The sequence below is a fragment of the Ovis canadensis genome, chromosome 1 (assembly GCF_042477335.2).
Source record: "Ovis canadensis isolate MfBH-ARS-UI-01 breed Bighorn chromosome 1, ARS-UI_OviCan_v2, whole genome shotgun sequence".
Classification (NCBI taxonomy): Eukaryota; Metazoa; Chordata; class Mammalia; order Artiodactyla; family Bovidae; genus Ovis; species Ovis canadensis.
In genome coordinates, this window is record NC_091245.1 from 91,095,649 (window position 1) to 91,116,740 (window position 21,092).

Below are 21,092 nucleotides of genomic sequence, written 5' to 3' on the forward strand. Positions count from 1 at the left end.
CCCCTTCTCTTCCTGCCTTCAATCTTTCCCAGCATCAAGGTTTTTCAAATGAGTCGGTTCTTCACATCAGGTGGCCAAAATATTGGAGTTTCAGCTTCAGCATCAGTCATTCCAGTGAATATTCAAGACTGATTTCTTTTAGGATGGACTAGTTGGATCTCCTTGCTGTCTAAGGGACTCTCAAGAGTCTTCAAAAGCATCAGTTCTTCGGCACTCAGCTTTCTTTATAGTCCAACTTTCACATCCATTCATGACTACTGGAAAAACCATAGCTTTAGCTAGATGGATCTTTGTTGGCAAAGTAATGTCTTTGCTTTTGAATATGCTGTCTAGGTTGGTCATAACTTTCCTTCCAAGGACCAAGCATCTTTTAATTTCATGGCTGCAGTCACCATCTGCAGTGATTCTGGAGCCCCCCCAAAATAAAGTCTCTCACTGTTTCCACTCTTTCCCCATCTATTTGCCATGAAGTGATGGGACCAGATGCCATGATTTTAAGTTTTCTGAATGCTGAGTTTTAAGCGAACTTTTTCACTCTCCTCTTTCACTTTCATCAAGAGGCTTTTTAGTTCCTCTTCACTTTCTGCCATAAGGGTGGTGTCATCTGCATATTTGAGGTTATTGATATTTCTCCCGGCAGTCTTGATTCCAGCTTGTGCTTCATCTAGTCCAGCATTTCTCATGGTGTACTCCACGTATAAGTTAAATAAGCAGGGTGACAATATACAGTCTTGCTGTACTCCTTTCCCGATTTGGATCTAGTCAGTTGTTCCATGTCCATTTCTAACTGTTGCTGCTTGACCTGCATACAGATTACTCAGGAGGCAGGTCAGGTGGCCTAGTATTCCCATCTCTTTAAGAATTTTCCAGTTTGTTGTGATCCACACAGTGAAAGGCTTTGGCCTAGTCAATAAAGCAGAAACAGATGTTTTTTCTGGAACTATCTTGCTTTTTTGATGATCCAGCATACGTTGACAATTTGATCTCTGGTTCCTCTGCCCTTTCTAAATCCAGCTTGAACATCTGGAAGTTCATGGTTCACGTACTGTTGAAGCCTGGCTTGGAGAATTTTGAGCATGACTTTGCTAGCATGTGAGATGAGTGCAACTGCGCAGTAGTTTGAACATTCTTTGGCATTGCCTTTCTTTGGGATTGGAATGAAAACTGACCTTTTCCAGTCCTGTGGCCACTGCTGACTTTTCCAAATTTTCTGGCATACTAAGTACAGCACTTTCACAGCATCATCTTTTAGGATTTGAAATAGCTCAACTGGAATTCCATCACCCGCCCCCCCCCAGCTTTGTACATAGTGATACTTCCTAAGGCCCACTTGACTTCACATTCCAAAGTGTCTGGCTCTAGGTGAGTGATCACACCATCATGATTATCTGGGTCATGAAGATCTTTTTTGTATAGTTCTTCTGTGTATTCTTGCCACCTCTTCTTAATATCTTCTGTTTCTGTGAGGTTCATACCATTCCTGTCCTTTATTGTACCCATATTTGCATGAAAACTTCCCTTGGTATCTCTAATTTTCTTGAAGAGATCTCTAGTCTTTCCCATTCTATTGTTTTCTTCTATTTCTTTGCATTGATCACTGAGGAAAGCTTTCTTATCTCTCCTTGCTATTCTTTGGAACTCTGCATTCATATGGGTATATCTTTTTCTCCTTTGCCTTTCACTTCTCTTTTCTCAGCTATTTGTAAGGCCTCCTCAGAGAACCATTTTGCCTTTTTGCATTTCTTTTCCTGGGGATGATCTTGATCCCCGTCTCCTGTACAGTGTCACAAACCCCTGTCCATAGTTCTTTAGGCACTCTGTCTATCAGATCTAATCCCTTGAATCTGTTTGTCACTCGCATTGTAAGGGATTTGATTTAGGTCATACCTGAATGGTCTATTGGATTTCCCTACTTTTTTCAATTAAGTCTGAATTTGCCAATAAGGAGTTCATGATCTGAGCCACAGTCAGCTCCTGGTCTTGTTTTTGCTGACTGTATAGAGCTTCTCCATCTTTGGCTGCAAAGAATATAATCAATCTGATTTCAGTATTGACCATTGGTGATGCCCATGTGTAGAGTTTTCTCTTGTGTTGTTGGAAGAGGGTGTTTGCTATGACCAGTGTGTTCTCTTGACAAAAGTCTATTAGACTTTGCTCTGCTTCATTCTGTACTCCAAGGCCAAATTAGCCTGTTACTCCAGGTATTTCTTGACTTCCTACTTCTGCATTCCAGTCCCCTATAATGAAAAGGACATCTTTTTTTAGGTGTTAGTTCTAGAAGGTTTTGTAGGTCTTCATAGAACCGTTTAACTTTAGCTTCTTCAGCATTACTGGTCGGGGCATAGACTTGGATTATTGTGATATTGAATGGTTTGCCTTGGAAACGAACAGAGATCATTCTGTCGTTTTTAAGATTGCAACCATACTGCATTTTGGACTCTTTTATTGACTATGATGGCTATTCCATTTCTTCTAAGGGATTCTTGCCCACAGTAGTAGATATAGTGGTCCTCTGAGTTAAATTCACCCATTCCAGTCCATTTTGGTTCTCTGATTCCTAAAATGCCGATGTTCATTTTTGCCATCTCCTGTTGGACCACTTCCAATTTGCCTTGATTAATGGATCTAACATTCCAGGTTCCTATGCAAATTGTTCTTCATAGCATCGGACTTTCCTTCCATCACCAGTCATATCCACAATTGGGTGTTGTTTTTGCTTTGGCTCAGTCTTTTCATTCTTTCTGGAGTTATTTCTCCACTGATCTCCCATAGCATATTGGGCATCTGTCAATCTGGGAGTTCATCTTTCAGGGTCCTATCTTTTTGCCTTTTCATGCTGTTGATGGGATTCTCAAGGCAAGAATACGGAAATGGTTTGCCAATCCCTTCTCCAGTGGACCGCATTTTGTCAGAACTCTCCACCATGACCCGTCCATCTTGGGTGGCCCTACATGGCATGCTCATAGTTTCACTGAGTTAGACAAGGGTATGGTCCATGTGATCAGTTTGGTTAGTTTTCTGCGATTGCAGTTTTCATTCTGTCTGCCCTCTGATGGATAAGGATAAGAGGCTTATGGAAGCTTTCTGATGGGAGAGACTGATTGAGGGGGAAACTGGTTTTTTTTTTTCTGATGAGCAGGGCATTCTCAGTAAATCTTTAATCCAATTTTCTGTTGAAGGATGGGGCTATGTTCCCTCCCTGTTATTTGACCTGAGGCCAAACTATGGCGGAGATAATGAAGATAATGGCAACCTCTTTCAAAAGGTCCCATGCAACACTGCTACACTCAGTGCCCCCAACCCTGCAGCAGGCCACCATCAACCCACACCTCTGCTGGAGACTCCTGGACACTCATGGGCAAGTCTGGGTCAGTCTCTTGTGGGGGTCACTGCTCCTTTCTCCTGGGTCCTAGTGCACACAAGGTTCTGTTTGTGCCCTCCAAGAGTGCCCAGTGCCCAGTGCCCAGTCCTGTGTAAGCTCTGGTGGCTCTATGGTGGGGTTAATGGTAACCTCCTCCAAGAGGGCTTATGCCATACCCAGATCTGCTGCACCCAGAGCTCCTGCCCCTGCAGCAGGCCGCTGCTGACTGATACCTTTGTAGGAGACACACAAACATAGTTCTGGCTCAGTCTCTGTGGGTTATCTGGGTCCTGGTGTGCCCAAGGTTTGTTTGAACCCTCTGAGTGTCTCTGGTGGGTATGGGGTTTGGTTCTAAACGCGATTTCATCCCTCCTACCATCTTGCTGGGGCTTCTCCTTTGCCCTTGGACGTGGGTTATCTCCTCAAATGTGGGGTATCTCCTCAATGTGAAAAGCCACCACCAAATGGAAGATATTAACTACTTGATGACCTGGAGCACATAGCCCCAGGCCTCCTGGAGTTGAAGGAGTGATAAAGTTAACCCCGGTGACACCACCCTGTTACCTCACTATCAATCAGTCAGAGAACTGTGCCTGAGTTGATCACAAACTCTGTGACCCCTTCCCTCACTTGGCCATTGGTCAGTCAGTAAAGAATCTGCCTGCAGTATAGGAGACCTGGGTTCGATCCCTGGGTCGGGAAGATCCCCTGGAGAAGGAAATGGCTTCTCCAGTATCCTTGCCTGGAAAATGTCATGGACACAGGATCCTGGTGGGCTGCAGTCCATGGGGTCGCAAAGAGATGGGCACGACTGAGCGACTAACACTTACTTACTTATTTACTAAAACCCTTCAGGAGCTGGGGGATTTTTTTATGTGCCTGAGCCACCAGTCTCTCTGCATGACTCTGCAATAAACCTTTCTCTTCTCCAAAGTCTCACATTTCAGGTTGTTTGGACTTACTGTGCCTTGGTCATATGAATTCACACTAACAAGGTGGCCAGACTTCACTGTTCCTGTTACGTTTTCCACAGCCTTTGCTTTAGAATAAAAAATTCCTCCACACCCAAGCCTTTTCTTTGTTGACAGTTCAACAGTCTCTATCTATATGTTCTGCTTGCTTCTGTGAAATTGAGTGTAAATACACAACAGCATTCTCCGAATCAGAGGAAAGAGGAGTATTTTCCTTAAATACATGCCTTGCAAGTGTGGCCCCATCAACATTTATTGAACTCCAAGACAGAACAGAAGCTGGAGGTACACAGATGAATAAATAGGTTGTCTGCTCTGACGAGCTTAAGAGTCCACCAAGCGATGGAGCTTCCTTTTAGGAGACTGGGAGTTGCCTTGCATTTGCAGCAGCCATAGACGAGCAGGACTTGCAGAGGAGGCTCAAGCTTGGCTCTGGAGCCCAGTGGGCTCATGAAAGCTCCCGCACCCCCTTAGTGTTTGCCACTCGGGAGGCGCCTCTTCTGCCATTCCCCTTACTTGATGCCCAGAGACGATTAAAGATCCTTTTCTAGTACCATAGTGGATACATCACAAATCAGGACTTCAGACTTCAGCGCTTCTGCCCTCACTCCCTCCTAAGGAGCCACTGCGCCCTCCAGCGGAGAAACGGCAGTGGAACTCCAGGGGCCGCCCCTAAACTCTGGACAACTTAAAGCCCTCCTTAAGGAGCCAGCTGTCTCCGACACCTCCCCTCGTGGAGTCCCGCCCCGACGCGCCTCGTCTTGTGGCACCGATTGGTTGGCTCCTGTGCGTGAAGACGTTGCGTCGTGGGGCGGGGCGAAGCAGCATTGACCACAGGGCCTGTGTTCTGTGTCCTCGGCCGCCGCCCCCGCTACCGCGGTGTATCCGCCCCTTGCCTGCCTTTAGAGGGTACAGGCGACAGCCGTTTCTCTGGGTGGTCGCGCAGCCGCCAGACGTCTCCGCCGAGCTGCTTTTCCTGGCTGGCTGCTGTTCTCCGCTGGGTCCAGGCCGGGGGGGTGGGGAGTAGGGAAAAATGGCGCCGGCGCCCCAAGGCGTTCGGGAGGAGCCGCTGCTGGAGTGTGGGTCGAGATTGCTTTCCCGGCTGCTCTTCCTCGCTCAGGCAGTGGTGCTGCTGCTGCCAGCCGCCCGTGCAGGCCTCTGCCCCGTGCCCTGTTCCTGCCGCATCCCGGTGCTGGACTGCAGTCGCAGGAAACTACCAGCGTCCAGCTGGAGGGCGCTGTCCACCTCGCTGCCCCCCGATGCCGTCAGCCTGTGAGTAGAGTTGCTGGGCGGGGACCAAAGGAAAGCGGGGAGAGTGGGTGGGTGCTCCAGCTCCCAGAGGGGCAGGAGAGAGATGCCTGGCCTGGGGGTGCGGCCAGGAGCCTAAGTTTTGGGAAATGCCATTGCGGTGTTGTGAACTTTTGGGGAGGATGGTGGGAGCCTGAACTCCTGCTGTTAAGGTTCTGGAGACTTGTATGAAAACCACAGTTAAAATTCTTGGGACCAGGGAGTATGTGATTCCTGGGCTGGGAGGAGTTGGGGCGGGGATGTTGTTAAGGGCTCACTGGTTCTGGGCACCGGCATTGGCTCTGAATGGTTGGGGCTTCTCGGCCACTTTGGGCTGCATCATCCAATGCATCAGCTTGAATGATCCCCAGGTATGTGGTTTTATATCCTTATCGTAAAGACTTATCTACTCTTTTTTTGGCTGCCGTTCACGTTTTGGCAGGTTTTGTGCTGTTTTTGATATTTAACTGGGTTAAAACTTACTGTGTTACTACATCCAGTACTACCTTGAACAAGCATTTTTATAAATAGCATTTTTGTTCTACTTTAAGAGTCATTGTAAAGAAGAAGGCTTATCCTTGACAGAATTAAGTGATGTGCATTTCCTTGTGGCAAATAACCTAAAAATCAGTACTGTTTATGTATAAGAAGCAAGTACAATGGTTGGATGAATTCTTCTGGAGACCACTGCTGAGTGCTGATCTTGACAGGCCTGTGTTAGACAGTGGCACCTGGAGAGTTCATTAGTCTGAGTCAGCCTGATGGCATTAGGAACAACAGTAGATATTAAATGCTGCAATTATGGAGCTTCTTAACCACTAACATACAGTTATTTTCCTGCCACTAACTGAACAATGTATTTATTAATTGACAGACTTCTAATAGAGTCATCTCTGAAAAAAGTCCTGTCACACACATGAAAAATAGCTTGAGGTGTGACTAAGAATAGCTCGAGGGGCTGCTGGTTGTTTGACAGAAAACAACAAAATTCTCTAAACAATTATCTTTTAATTAAAAAAAATAAAGAAATGGAATACAAACAGAATGTCTCTCTTTGCAGTGGTTAAAGCATTTATACATTTGTAAATAGGTTATGTTAGGAAAGAAAGCTACCTCGTAAATTCCTTGAGGAAATTAATTTTGACAACCAAATGTTGTCATAGATCTGCAGTGTAATACGGTGTTTTCTGTTGTTTTATGATAGTGACACCTTTAACTAATTCTGATTCTGTTGACACAGATGAAAGGTAAAAATTTATATCAGTGTGCAACATAGTCTGAATTAAGCCTAACATAATATCTTAGTAATGCAACAAGTACCTTTTCCTAAGAAATTCTTGAAACAGCTATCTGATTATGACAAACTAAATCTGGTGCAGGTTTAAAAACAACACAACTTCATTTAGCTGTAATTGAAATAAATGTGGCCTACTTTTCAAGCTCATCCATTGGTAGATAAACAATAATTAGAAATAGTTTCATGTTGGATACATTTATTTTGTGTCAAGGCTTGATTTTTGTGTAATGAAGACAAATTGCCCAAAGCCAAATAAAATTCAAAAATTTTAAGTGTCCTCTAGTGAAATTGACATTTTCAGTTGAAGTGAAATGCCTTGGAGAGCAATTTTCTTGAAGAAATGTAACTGGATGGAAGTCTTAAATTAGCAAAAGAACTCTTAGAATATTAAAAGATGGGATTGTGCTGTTAAAACTGAGTAACATTTTTTTAAAAATCAGTTGCTTTCAGCTGTGAAACCACCAGTGCACGTGGGTTTATGTATTTTTGAATATTTCAAACACATGCAGTGCTTTAAATTATTAATGATTCAAACTCAAATGCTCTAACTTGTAGCCATCAGAAAGTTGGTAGACAAAATTCATTAATCCTGGTTCTAAAATGTGTATCTGTCCCCAGTTACAGGCTTCCTAGGTGGCTTACTGGTAAAGAATCCACCTGCCAATGCAGGGGATGCAGGTTTGATCCCTGGGTTGGGAAGGACCACTCCAGTATTTTTGCCATGAAAATCCCATGGACAGAGGACCTGGCGGGCCACAGTCCATAGATTCACGAAGAGTTGGATGTGGTTTACTGACTTAATATAAACGCCCCCAGTTACTGAAACAGAGCCCCTGAAACCCTTGTAATTTCCAAAGTGATAGGAGAACTAGGAGCGCCTTTCATTTTTGTGTTTGGCCTTTGACCCTGATTCCTGACACAGAGCTCATACATCTCTTAGAATTTTCTGGGTGATAGGAATGTCTTTTGACCAAATGAAGTGACTTTTAGTTGTCTCCAGGATGGCTTCAGGATGGGGGCTGGTCACCAGAAAGACTGAGCTGTGATTAGAAGCTTGGAACTTTCAGCCCCATCTCCCCTCCCCATCCTCCTGAAAGAGGAGAGGGGCTAGAGATAGAGGTAGTATTTGATCGTGCCTGTGTGATGAAGCCTTCATATAAGTCCTAAAGTATGGAGTTCAGAGAGCTACTAAGTTGGTGCAGGTTTAAAAACAACACAACTTCATTTAGCTGTAATTGAAATAAATGTGGTCTAAGAAAACAACACAGCTACATCTACTGGGTGGTATGCTGTGAGGGTGGTGCATCCCAACTCCATGGAGACAGACAGAAGCTCCTGCACTGGACCCTTCTGGATCTCACCCTCTGTATGTCTTCATCTGTGTCCTTTATCGCATTTTTTTATTAAATAGTAAACCAGTAAATGTAAGTAAGTGTTTTCCTGAGTTCTGTGAGCTGCTTTAGCAGGTGGTTGAATCCAAAGAGGTGGGTCTTGGGAACCTCCAATTTATACCAGGTTGACAGAAGTTGCAGGCAACGTGGGGACTTGTGATTAGTGTCTGAAGTGGGAGGCCGTCTTGTGGGACTGAGCCCTGAAGCAGTGAGGTCTGCAGTAATGCCAGTTAGTGTCAGATCGAATTGCAGAATATCCAGCTGGTGAAGGATTGGGTGGTTGTTGGGGGGAAAAAGCACACATCTGGTGTCAGAAGTACTGTATATGTGAGTAAAGGAAAAAACCAGTGACAAAAATTTCTTGCTTGACCAAACTTTAGTCAGGCTCCTGAACCTTATCTTGGACCACTTCTGAACATTCTTATAAAATGTAGTTTTAGCAGTATCTCTACTGAGTCAGTGTAGTGGGAATCCCCCATCCTCAGTATCTGATCAGATTCCTCCACCTATACCACCCTCCAGGTGATATTTGATTACCCTGGCCTGTCTTCAGCAAGAATCCTGTTGGGTATTTAGTTAAAAACCCCCTTACCCTGATGTTTACTCTTAGTAATTTTCCATTCACCAACCCTACTTTGCTCCTTAGCTGTGAGTTTTCTCTTATTCATGGAGTATTCAAAGTTAAGCCCAATCTCTTTTCCCAAACTTCAAAACTTCTTTGCAGTGGTTCCTATGTGGAGAAAGCCTCATCCCCCAAAGTCTTCCTTACCATGCTTTAACAAGTATCATTGAATATTTTTTTCCTTTTAACAGTTTGTGGTGCCACAACTCGGGATAGGATCAGATTCATCATTGGACCCCCGGACCTCTCACCCAGGACCCTAAGTGCATACCTTTGAAGTCTTTATCTTCACTCCTGACTGGTTGATCGGGGATCCATTGGTGAGTCCGACTCCTGAACCATTGCACCGGACAAACATCCGAGGAAGCTGGTGAGGACAGATTTAGATTTTTAAGAGTCTGAGTACAGTTGACCTTGAACAACATGGATTTGAACTGTAAATAAATACTCCAGTACTACATGGTCCATGGTTGGTTGAATCCGCAGATGCAGAACCTTGAATACGGAGAAACCTCATGTTTGGAAGGCAATTACAAGTTACCTGTGGATTTTTAACTTTGCAGATGGTTGGTGCCTCTAACCTTCATCTTGTTCAGAGGTCAACTGTATGCTCCAGAAAATGGGATAGAGTGCTAGATAAACACAGGCTGGGTTAGAGTCCCAGGTTCTGTATTTGTAAGAAATCTCAGTTAGAGTCCTAGGCTTCTTTGTTTGATCTGTACTTATTGGCCTGAAAATCTCTTCTTCCTGGCTCTGTTTTTCCTGAGTGGGGAATATTCCTTGACTCCTTACCCTGGAAATCTTTCCTCCTGGCTGTCTGTGAGGCCTCTCTCTCTCTTGGGTCCTGCTTCTTCCATGAGAACTTATCAGATGGCCCAAACCCCCTTCTTGAATCCCTGCTGACTCTGTCTGCATCCATTCTTGTTGGCATGCTTTTATTGAGGATAATGTGGAATTTCACTGACTTCTTTGGGAAACTTGAGATCTTTCTACACTGACTCCTCTAAGCCCTCTCCTTTCTCTTTGCTTCTGCTCCTCCTTTGCTCTCACCACCTTCAGTCTTCCTTCCAATTCTCTTGAATCCTATGGTACATGTGTGCATGCTAAGTCACTTCAGTTGTGTCCGACTCTTTGCAATCCCAGAGACTGTAGCCCGCCAGGCTCCTCTGTCCTTGGGGTTCTCCAGACAAGAGTACTAGAGTGGATTGCCATTCCCTTCTCCAGAGGCTCTTCTCACCCAGAGATTGAAACCACGTCATGTCTCTTACATCTCCTGCATTGGCAGGCAGGTTCTTTACCACTAGCGCCACCTGGGATATGTCTCCCTCAAAATCCCTTCATCCTTCATCCCTATGTCCACCCTGCCAAACCTTTTTCCACCTCCATCTTTATAGTCACTTGAACTTTGGACCACCTGCTCTCCACTGGAGACTATAAAGGAACTTAGGGACCCCAAAAAACAACTGAAAAAGAAAAAGGCTAATTGGAAATACTTTGGATGTTTTCGCCAGTTGAATGGGCTTTGGAGACATCCAGATAAGTCTCTTGATATCTCCTCAGTCAACACCTAAAAAATTCGGTCCATAGTCTCCATATGATTACATATCAGGGCAAGGGAAGGTGGTCTGTACAAAACCAGTAAACAGATGACCTTAACTTGTCCCATTTGCCATAAACACAACTCACATAAAAATACAGTGAAAATACGAGGTTATTATTTTATGTAGACCAGTGAGTTTATATTTCTGTGTTTACTAACTTATGACTAAAATTTTCCTGTGAAAACTGAGATCTCTTAGAATCTGTGTGTATGTTTATGTAGGTCTGTATATATGTTGTAGATACGTGAATTTTTCTATTTCTAGATGATATTACCAAATTAATTTATAAAATCTAGGTCTGTTCAAATTGGCTTAGAGATGAATGAGCAATTATGTAAGTATTCCTGGTGCAAAACTAGAATCCCAGAGTTTTATTGGAGTATTGATCTGCTCCTTTTAAGGTCTGCTCAGTAGTTGTGGTGCATGGGCTTAGTTGCCCAGGGGCATGAGGGGTCTTCCTAGATCAGGGATAGAATGCTTGTCCCCTGTAAGTGGATTCCTAACCATTGGACCACCAGGGAAGTCCTTCCTGTGCCTTTGCCTTCTAAGTAATCTTTGTAGGAAACAAAGATTTTGTATCTTACCAAAATAATTTCCTGTATTTCATATTGTCTTTTTCAGATCTTTGATTACTTTAAAAAATTGAGTTTTCTCTTATTAGAAGAGCTTTTTTTTTTTTTTTTAAGCAACTGTGACTTTCTGTATTTGGCTTTGAAATCTTTTCCCACTTTGTTTAAATGGATAACTAAGTATTGTTTCACAATGACCTGTGATTGTAGTCAGATTTTAAAAACTTTTTGATATTTTTAACCTCACAAAATCAAATTCTGAATGGAATCTGTTTGATTTCAAACTAACTTTGAGACTTTCCAGAGGGTCCCTGGAAAATCTCAAAGGTTATGTCTCTCACCTTGTGAGAGACATAAAAGGATATGTTAAACTAATTAGGTTTATTCGATATTTTAAATTACATGAGAAGCATAGTAAATAAATGAGGACAAACCTTAGGTTATACATGTATGGACATAAGTTACTAATATACATGTTTCAGAAAAGTTACGAAGTTCATAGAGATATGAAACAGCCTTGTGGTCTGGTTATTAGGTTGAAGTATTTTATGCCACAGAGATAACTAATTTTCCTTATCAAATGAACTCTTCATCAGAACTTTAATCATAACCATTTAAAGTCTTTTTTCATTCATGAACAAGTTGTTGTTTTACTCTCCTTCTCTGAAAGTATAAACAGTCAGCCACAGGCAAGAATGCATCAGGAAGGCCATGCCACAAGACTGAGAATTGCCAGAAGTAATGAAGCTGAGGAATTGATAACACTGTTAACCCAAGATCAAGTCAAATAAGAATTCATTACATCAGACTGATAAACTAATAAGAATGGTTATAATTTTTTATCACTCTTTATTTGAAGCAATGCTGGTTTTTTAATGTTTTTTTTCTTCAAATTTAAATAACCTTTTTCTTTTCTGTTGTGTTATGTATAGCTTACAACAGTAATACCTTTGTGAACAAAGAAGAAACAGTTACTTTTTCTTCCTACCTGGTTCTTCCAGAATTCAGAAACTTTTAGCTAGTATTCTTATTTTCATGACAATGTAGTAATTTGAATAAGTTCAATAATATGCTCTTGTAACAGGATCCAACTTGGAAATGATTGATATATTACCATGGCTTTGGTTGAAATATTATATTTAAGAGTGAACTGTGTATGGAATCTGGTTTAAGCTACCAAGGTTGAGTTCATGGACCAGTATTCTTGGGAAAACTGGCCTGGTATCTGGCTGATAAGGTTCCCAACCTCATAGATGAGTAAGGAAAGTTGCTTCTGGGCCGGCTCAGGACCCTTAGGATATCTTGGGGAACCCAAGAAAAGCAAAATTCACCTGAATCTTAAGGAGTGGGAGATGAAGTCTGGTGGCTACTTCCTGAACTGTCTTCCTAGCCTCAAGAGGCTTTTAAAAGCCTAATCTGAGTTTTCTTTCAGCAAGTTTCTTATATGGCCTGCTTATATGGTCAGTCACTATTCCTGCTGCAGTTATGTAAATAATCGGGACAAATCTAATGAGATCAGAATTTGTAAGCAAGAATTAGAAGGTTGACTGTAGAGAGAAGGGTTTTTGTTTCACTATAAAACTGTAGTGCAGTGTTGTGAATTCTGTCTGGCACATTGGCCAGTCCTTACCACATTCTCAATTCTGGTTTCCTCTGATATCTGGCTATGACGTTCCAAACTGATGTTTCCAGTTTTTCTCCTACCCTCCTGACGTGGCATCCCTGAGAACTACAATTGCCCTTTTCCTGAAACTGTGCAAGATGAAGCTGGATGACGGTATAAACTTGAAAGAAAAGACCATGACACCTTGCATATGGGCGACCTCTGTGCCTGCTGAACACTTAGTGCCATCACCAGAGACATTCAAACTGCAAACCAGGATGCTTCTTCAGGTGACCACTGCCATCCTCACTCTAGCATTAAGAGATGCTTCAAGCTCAAATCTAAGAATGCCAACTGGCTGCGTCTGGGTTGAAAAACTGGGTCTCTAGCTATTAATTTTGGTTTCTCTTTTATTTTCATAGAAACTGCCATTATTAAATGCTTGACTGCTGGCACCATTGAGCAAATATCCACTAAAGCCAAGTCTCCACAGAAGGTTTACCCTGGTCCTTAATGAGCAAAAGACCACTGAATGAGAAAATAGACTTATGTTTTTCCTTTCCTTGAACAGAAAGGGGCCTGACAAAGATTCTTTGACTAAATTTTTATCGGACTCCTGAACCACCTTCTACTAGGCTCATCTGTATACGTCCTTGTAAAATGCAGTTGTAGCAAGAATCCTGCTAAGTCAGTTTCGCAATAAACCCCTGATATCTGATCACCCTTGACCTATGATCTGGTTTCTCATCTTCTACCACCTCTCAGGTGATGTCTGATCACCATGGATCGTCTTCAGCAAGAATCTACTTAGGTCTGTTTAGCCAGAGCCTCCCCTTACCCTTGTTTCCGGTTTTCCATCCACTGACCTTGTCTGTCCACTCTGCTTCATGGCTATGAAGTTGTATTAGCCCATGCAGTATTTGGAGTTGAGCTCAGTTTCTTCCCCCACTGCAGAATTTCATCATTTTAGCCCCTGTACTCATAGAGATAACCTGCATCACCTTGAATAAAGTCTTTCTTACCAGGTTTTAACAAGTGTCATTGATTATTTTTTCTTTTAGCACAGGGAGTTTTTCCTGGACATTTGGTATCACAGGACTGAGACTTGCTAGAATGGACCTGGCTCATGGAAACATGGTTTGGGAAGAGAAAGGATAAAAGGCAGGGGATGCAGAACCTTTGATTCCTGGGAGAGCATGTGGTCACCCATGGTATGGAGCAGCAGCTTTGCTGCTCTCAGTTACTAACGTTGAAAGTTACCAATGGAATTTAGAGATGGATCCAATTCCCAGCATGTTGGTCTACTGGATGCATAAGGACATGGAAACTAACAAGAAGAAGGTGAAATGTTTAATCTCTTGGTTATTGTGATAACCAAATTATAATAGCTGACATTGAAATAATGTAATATAATGCTGCTGCTGCTGCTAAGTTGCTTCAGTCGTGTCCGACTCTGTGTGACCCCATAGACAGCAGCCTACAAGGCTCCTCCATCCCTGGGATTCTCCAGGCAAGAACACTGGAGTGGGTTGCCATTTCCTTCTCCAGTGCGGTGAAGCAGTGGGCTTCCCTGGTGGCTCAGACGGTAAAGCGTCTGCCTGCAATGTGGGAGACCCGGGTTCGATTCCTGGGTTGGGAGGATCCCCTGGAGAAGGAAATGGCAATCTACTCCAGCACTCTTGCCTGGAAAATCCCATGGATGGAAGAGCCTGATAGGCTACAGTCCATGGGGTCGCAAACAGTCGGACACGACTGAGCGATTTCACTTTCACTTTCTCCAATGCATGAAAGTGAAGTCATTCAGTCGTGTCCGACTCTTAGCAACCCCATGGACTGCAGCCTACCAGGCTCCTCTGTCCATGCGATTTTCCAGGCAAGAGTACTGGAGTGGGTCGCCATTGCCTTCTCCTTGTAATATAATGAGTAAGAGCTAAAATTGAAATCAAAAGCGAGTCCTGAGTCAGACCGTGATGTTGGACCAAGGTCAGATTTCACTAAGCAGAGCTTTGGTCATTGGCACAAAGCTGCCCACCAAGGAAAAAATTATGCAAGGACAGCAGAAAGTACCTCTTAGACCTCTGGTCACCAAGAATGTAGCCAGGGTGGGAGGAGAGGAGAACCAAGAAACTACTGAAATCGGGGAGTATAGTGTGAAGAAGACATTTGCTTTTGTGGATCAGTAATACCAGCTTACTGAAGACCAAGGAATACCCTGAAGAACCTTTATTAAAATGGATTGTGGAGTAATTAATTTAGGCGCAGTATCTGGTTTTAGATGCTACAATGGGGAAAAGCATGTTTGAGTTGATGAAGGAGCCACAGCTTACCATGAAACAATCACTAATGGCCATATGTGATTCAGACACAGAGCAGTTTATTCCTGAGGGAACAGCCACCCTAATGGACAGAAGCCACTGTGAGCTCTCTTTATGCCTGAAAAAGAGGACTGTCCACTTCCTCCGATAAATATCAAGTGAAAGCAAACAGTGTGTTTCGTATATAAGCCACATGGGTGTATCTTCTTGATAATTGAGATAGTCACCTGCTGAATATGTTTGTTACCCAGTCTCTGGTAAATGTTGTGGTTGAGAGGGAGCTCTTATATGGGCACCCCATATAACCTTACTGATGCAAAGCCAAGGGACAGATGTGGAAGCCTTTTGCATTTGCTGCTTCAGCTTGCCCTTTGAATCTTACATAAGTAAGTGAGTGTCAGTTGCCCAGTTGTGCCTGACTCTTTGCGACCCCATGGACTGCAGCCCATCAGGCTCCTCTGTCCATGAGATTTTCCAGGCAATGATACTGGAGTGGGTCGCCATTTCCTTCTCCAGGGGATCTTCCCAATCCAGGGATTGAACCCAGGTCTCCTGCACTGGAGGCAGATTCTATACCTACTGAGCTACAAGGGATCTTACATAGATGTCAATAAAAACATTAGGTTAGTAATAATGAGAAAAGGCAAAGGAGAGAGTCAAGGAACTGATCTTAGCAAGGCGAACATTTTTAAACAGGTTTTAGAAATGTGGGGAATAAAGCAAATACTTTTAGCAAAACAAAGGAAATAGGGAACAATCATGGGATCCAACCCATGGAAAGCAGAATGGAGAATGGAAGGCTTTAAGATGACTTTTAAGAAATGGGATGAATAAAGTGGACTTTAGTGGGGTTAAAACAAAGGCTTTAATCCTGCACTATCCAAGGCTGGGCAGGCTGAAGGGACCTCTTCCTGATCCCTGAAGAGTAAAGGGCCTTGAACCTGCTCTGTTTAGTTTGAAGAAGTCTAAAAGTCCAAAGACTGAGATTGCAGTGAGAAACGTGACCAGCAAATGCTTGAGTCATTGGTTAGGCAGATTAAATGGGGTAAAAACTGACCCAAAGGGGGTCTTCTCTGGCAGTCCAGTGGTTGGGAGGCCACATTTCCCACTTCCACTGCAGGGAGTGTAGGTTTGAACCCTGGTCGGGGAACTAGTATCCCGCATGCCTTGTGGCATGGATGAAAAGAAAAAAAAACTGACAAAGAGGACCAGGGTCCCTTGGCTCAGCCTGTGGTGGGAGTACCCTGAAACCTTTTGCAGTAGAGTGGATAATAGTCAGAAGGCAGAGAATTTCCCAGGAGTTTTTGATAGGAGACTATCTTGTCCTGTGGTACCAAAACCATTTGTGAAACCTGATGCAGCTGAGAACATGAAAACATAAGGGTTGATAGGATTATGAAAGTAGGAATGTTTAAACAGGCTTTATGTAAAAAAGCTGTGTCTCCTTTATCTGAATATTTTATGGGAATGGGTGTTACATCTGGATGGGGATTGCTTCCCTTAGTATTATAAAATGAAAACCTGTTAATATCAGCCCTAGTGGAGGCTACAGTTAAGAATATAAGGTGAAAGTTTGTAGGAGAATGATATGTTTGATCAGACTTTTACCTGATTATATAATGAGGATGGACATTGTGTCTGATCAGGGAACGTTTCTTCTACCACATAGTATCATAAAACAGAAGGCATGTAAATCTACCCTTCAAGCAATATTAATTGGACCTGCTAAGTGGGAGCCAATGAGATGGACCTTGGCTTGCTATTGCGCATTAATTGAAACTGCCACTATGACTAAAACTCATAAAGTAATCTTGAAATATGAAATAGTCATGATGTCTTGCATAATGTCTGATAAACACTCCAGGGGAGGGCAGTGCCCAAAAGAGCAATAAAGTGGAAATGGCTTAAACAGGATCATAGTGCCTGGGGAATGTGAGAAGGAGATCGTAAAGAGTAGGGAGCCTCTTTTCCCCTAGGACTGGCTCTGGAACTGTGTGAGGAGCTGCTGGGTTCTCTTGTCACCTAGCAGTGTCCTATAACTGACCAACAAAGAGTTGCTTAGGTTTTGAATGACAGTTGCAAGGTGAATGGACAGCATCCTATTTGGAAGGCCACCACTGATTGAAGAAGGTAAGAACATTAGCTGAATGGGTTGAGTTGCATGCTGTTTTCCTAGAGTAAGAATTGAACGGTGGTAAAAACCCTGTGTTTGAGTTTGACTCATGGGCAGTGGCCTGTGGCCAGGCCATATGGTCAGGCAGAAGAGCAGTGAAAACCTGGCCTATGTAAGGGATGCCCTTAAGGGGCAGAACTCTGTGGGAATTACTGTGGAAGTTTGAAGGGTGCATTAAAGTAGGACTTTCTTGATGCCCACCAGGAGAAGCCCCTTCTAGGTTCAGAGGTGAATAGGATCAACAAGCAAATATGCCTGTGTGCTTTCTTGAGGTGCCCACCTGGGTCCCTGGATGAGTGGATATGGGGATACTGCAGGAATGCAGAGATAGTCTGAATCTATAGACAGTTCTCTTGTACCCCTGAGGCACAAAATGATGATAATCATTGACAGAATAATGTTCTGTCTTCAAGCGAAAGAGACAGAGACAGCAGATGGTTATGTCAGATTGCTCTGGTGGAAAGGCTTGAACATAGCTGGTAAGTGAGCCTGGTGCTGATAGGCCTGAGGGGCTACAAATGAGTCCTGATAGAGTCGACACTGACTCTGGACCAGGCTTTGTTTACTTGATGGTAGATGCCAATGTTCAAGGGTGCTTTAAAAGAACCAGAAAGTGAAAGTTAAGTCGCTCAGTCGTGTCTGACTCTGCAACCCCGAGGACTGTAGCCCACCAGGCTCCTCCGTTCATGGGATTCTCCAGGCAAGAATACTGGAGTGGGTTGCCATTAACTGAAAGAGAAGATAATTGTACCAATTTGGATGGTTGATCATCATCTCTTCAGACCAAAGAATATACCTTATAGCCCATAAGTCCTTATAGTCCCAACAGTGGGCAGAAAGAGATCCTCCTCAGGGTACTAGTTTGATGGAGAACTGGAATGGACAATTAAAACATTGGTTACTTAAGATGGGGGAGATAAAGACATGAAGGGCTGGCTTATTATATACCATCAAAATGTACTCACAGCATGGGGTGTGGTTAAAGGAGAGGCTGTACTCTATAGAGTTCTCTTTTGGTGAGTCTAGGGAAGAGGGTATGGAGTGACTATGCAATTTTTACCAAGGGAGAAGAATGCTGGTGTAATAACTATACTTTTTTCTTTCTTCTCCATATCATATCAGCTTTTTTCACCTGCTTGATGGAGTGGTTACCAGGACCAGGGCTGCAGATATAAGTGCTGGAAATGGATGATTCTTAAGGAAGAAACTAACTCTAATTTAAAATTTGGGGTCAGGGTTGCTAAGTGGGGTGTGTTGTGCTTTCATTCCATCTTGCAAAATTGAGGTCAACAGTGAATTTCTCTGTATTGTCTGGTGGTAGAAATAGCCCAGTAGTTCTGTACCTATGTAACCTTACCCTAAATGAATGAGTGGATTGAAGGGGAGGAGCTTGATAAACTAGTATTGCTGTTTGCTATCTAGATCAGCACAGTGGCTGAACCTGATGTTCCTTCTAAAGCTGGAAGAGTTTGGGTTGGAAGAGCTGAAGATAAGGAAATAAATGGGTTGTTACAGTGAGAGAAATCCAATATTAACACCTCAGAAGGCCTCAGAGTAGTAGATGATATCATATCTTAGTTCAGTTACACCAGACAACTAAAAGAATGAAATCGTATGTTTGCCTAGACCATACCTGCATTTGGAACCTGGCAAGATTAACTGGAAGCCTGCAAACCCAAGTGGCCTTGGCTGGAAATTTATTTTTCGTATCATATGATGACAGATGATCCAGTTGTTAATGACTGACTGGGATTCTAACAATGTGCCAGTGTCTTTTTTGAGTTGTGTGTCATTTTGCTGTAAAGGGGGTTGGCCAGAGACCAAGAGTGTGGGCTGTGAAATACCGAAAATACGTGAGTTGATCTCTGCCCCTGGTTCCTGGCACAGAGCTGAAACCTCTTGTGATTTCCAAAGTGAAGAGAGTATTTGGAATGCCTACTGGTCTAATATTTGTTCTTTGACCCTGATTCCTGACACAGAGCTCCTACATCTCTTGGGATTTCCTGGGTGATAGGAGTGTCTTTTGACCTAATGAGGTGACTGTTGGTAGGCCCCAGATAGCTTCAGGATGGGGGCTGGTCAGCAGAAAGACCAAGCTGTGGTTAGAAGCTTGGAACTTTTCAGCTGCGTTCCTCTGCCCCGCTCCGTCCTCCTGAAGGAGGAGAGGGGGTGGAGATGGAGGTACTACTTGATCATGCCTGTGTGGTGAATCCTCCATAAAAATCCTGAAAGTATGGAGTTGAGAGAGCTTCTGAGTTGATGAACACACCTGCTCGTAGGTATGCTGTGAGGGTGGTTCATCCCAACTCCACGGGGCCTGAAGCTCCTGCACTGGACCCTGCTGGATCTCCCCGTGTGTGTCTTCATCTGGCTGTTTATCTGAGTCCTTTATCATATTTTCTTATTTTATAGTCAACTAGGAAACAGAAGTGTTTTCCTTAGTTCTGTGAACTGTTCTAGCAGGTGTTTGAATCCAAGGAGGGGGTCATGGAAACCTCCAGTTTGTAGCTAAGTCAGACAGAAGTTGTGGGTAACATGGGGACCTTCTATTTGTGATTGGTGTCTGAAGTGGGGATGGGGGCAGTCTTGTGGGACCAAACCCTTAGCTTATGGGGTCTGCACTCACTGTAGTTAGTGTCAGAATTGAATCGCAGGATATCCATTGGGTTTTGGAGAATTGGTTCGTGTCGGGGGGAAACCCCAAAATACCTGGTGTTTGGAGCATTGTGTGGATGAGTAAAGATAAAATTTTTTTTTCCTGGACAGAAACTTTATTTATTATTAGGTGCTGTCTATAAAAATTTTTTATTTTGTAGTTGATTTGCAGTGTTGTGTTTCAAGTGTACAGCAAAAGGATTCATTATGTACATATACATGTATCTATTCTTTTTCAGGTTCTTTTAGCATGTAGATTATTGCAGAATATTGAGTAGAGTTCCCTGTGCTCTACAGTAGGCCCTTGTTGATTATTTTATATATAGTGTATATTTGCTAATCCCAAACTCCTAATTTATCCTTCCCTCCTATAAGTTTTGTTTTTAAAGTCTGTGATTCTGTTTTGTAGATAAGTTCATTTGTATTTTTTTTTTTAAGATTCCACATATAAGCAGTATGTGATATTTGCCGTTCTCTATCTGATTCAGTATGATAAATACTTCACTTAGTATGATAATCTCTAGATCCATCCATGGTGCTGAAAATGGCATTACTTAATTCCTCTTTTTGGCCGAATAATATTCCACCGTGTATATGTACTACATTGCCTTTATCTATGCCTCTGTCAGTGGACATTTAAGTTGCTTTTGTGTCTTGATTGTTGTAAATAGTGCTGCAGTGAACATTGGGATGCATGTATCTTTTCAAACTGTGGTTTCCTCTGGATATATGCCCAGGAGTGGGATTGCTGGATCATATGATAGCTCTAGTTTCAGTTTTTTAAGGAATCTCCATGCTTTTCTCCATAGTGGTTGTACCAGTTACAGGTTCTGGGTTTTTTTTGGTCATGTTACTTGGTTTGCAGGATCTTAGTTCCCTGACCGGGGATAGAAGCCAGGCCCCTCAGTAAAAGCACCAAGTCCTAATCACTGGACCGCCAGAGAATTCCCTAGATACTGTCTTTGCATCTGTATGTCAGAAACTTCTAAATTTTATTTGTTTATTTAAAAACTGACTGGATTCTTCATGAGTGCCGAGGGCTGTATCACATTGTTCTGATTTTACACCTCTACTACCCCCCATACACAAAATTGAAGGACCAGGTGTATTAGTCAGTTTTTTATTTGTTTCAAGTAAGGGCATTAGAACCCCTCTTCTCCAACATTTATTTGTTTTTATGGTCATGATTACTGTGATATTGAATGGTTTGCCTTGGAGATGAACAGAGATCATTCTGTCATTTTTGA

At 43.0% G+C, this 21,092-nt stretch overlaps 1 protein-coding gene and 1 long non-coding RNA gene across 6 annotated transcripts in view; both read left to right on the forward strand.

Moving 5' to 3' along the window:
• The first annotated feature begins 4,560 nt into the window (after window positions 1–4,560).
• LRIG2 (leucine rich repeats and immunoglobulin like domains 2) overlaps window positions 4,561–21,092 on the forward strand; it is a 63,773-nt gene continuing 47,241 nt past the window's right edge. For 2 of the 5 annotated variants that reach the window (XM_069601024.1, XM_069601031.1), the window contains exon 1: window positions 4,561–5,604. In XM_069601024.1, the coding sequence (XP_069457125.1) occupies window positions 5,366–5,604 (239 nt within the window). In that variant the 5' untranslated portion in view covers window positions 4,561–5,365. Of the gene's footprint in view, window positions 5,605–9,120; window positions 9,250–9,280; window positions 9,300–14,024; window positions 14,044–21,092 lie in introns of those variants that run through there. The other 3 variants (XM_069601039.1, XM_069601048.1, XM_069601056.1) reach the window with 3 other exon arrangements.
• On the forward strand, window positions 9,769–13,734 carry LOC138446460 (uncharacterized). The gene is made up of 2 exons (XR_011259337.1): window positions 9,769–12,992; window positions 13,125–13,734. It is a non-coding gene; the product is annotated as an uncharacterized lncRNA (long non-coding RNA).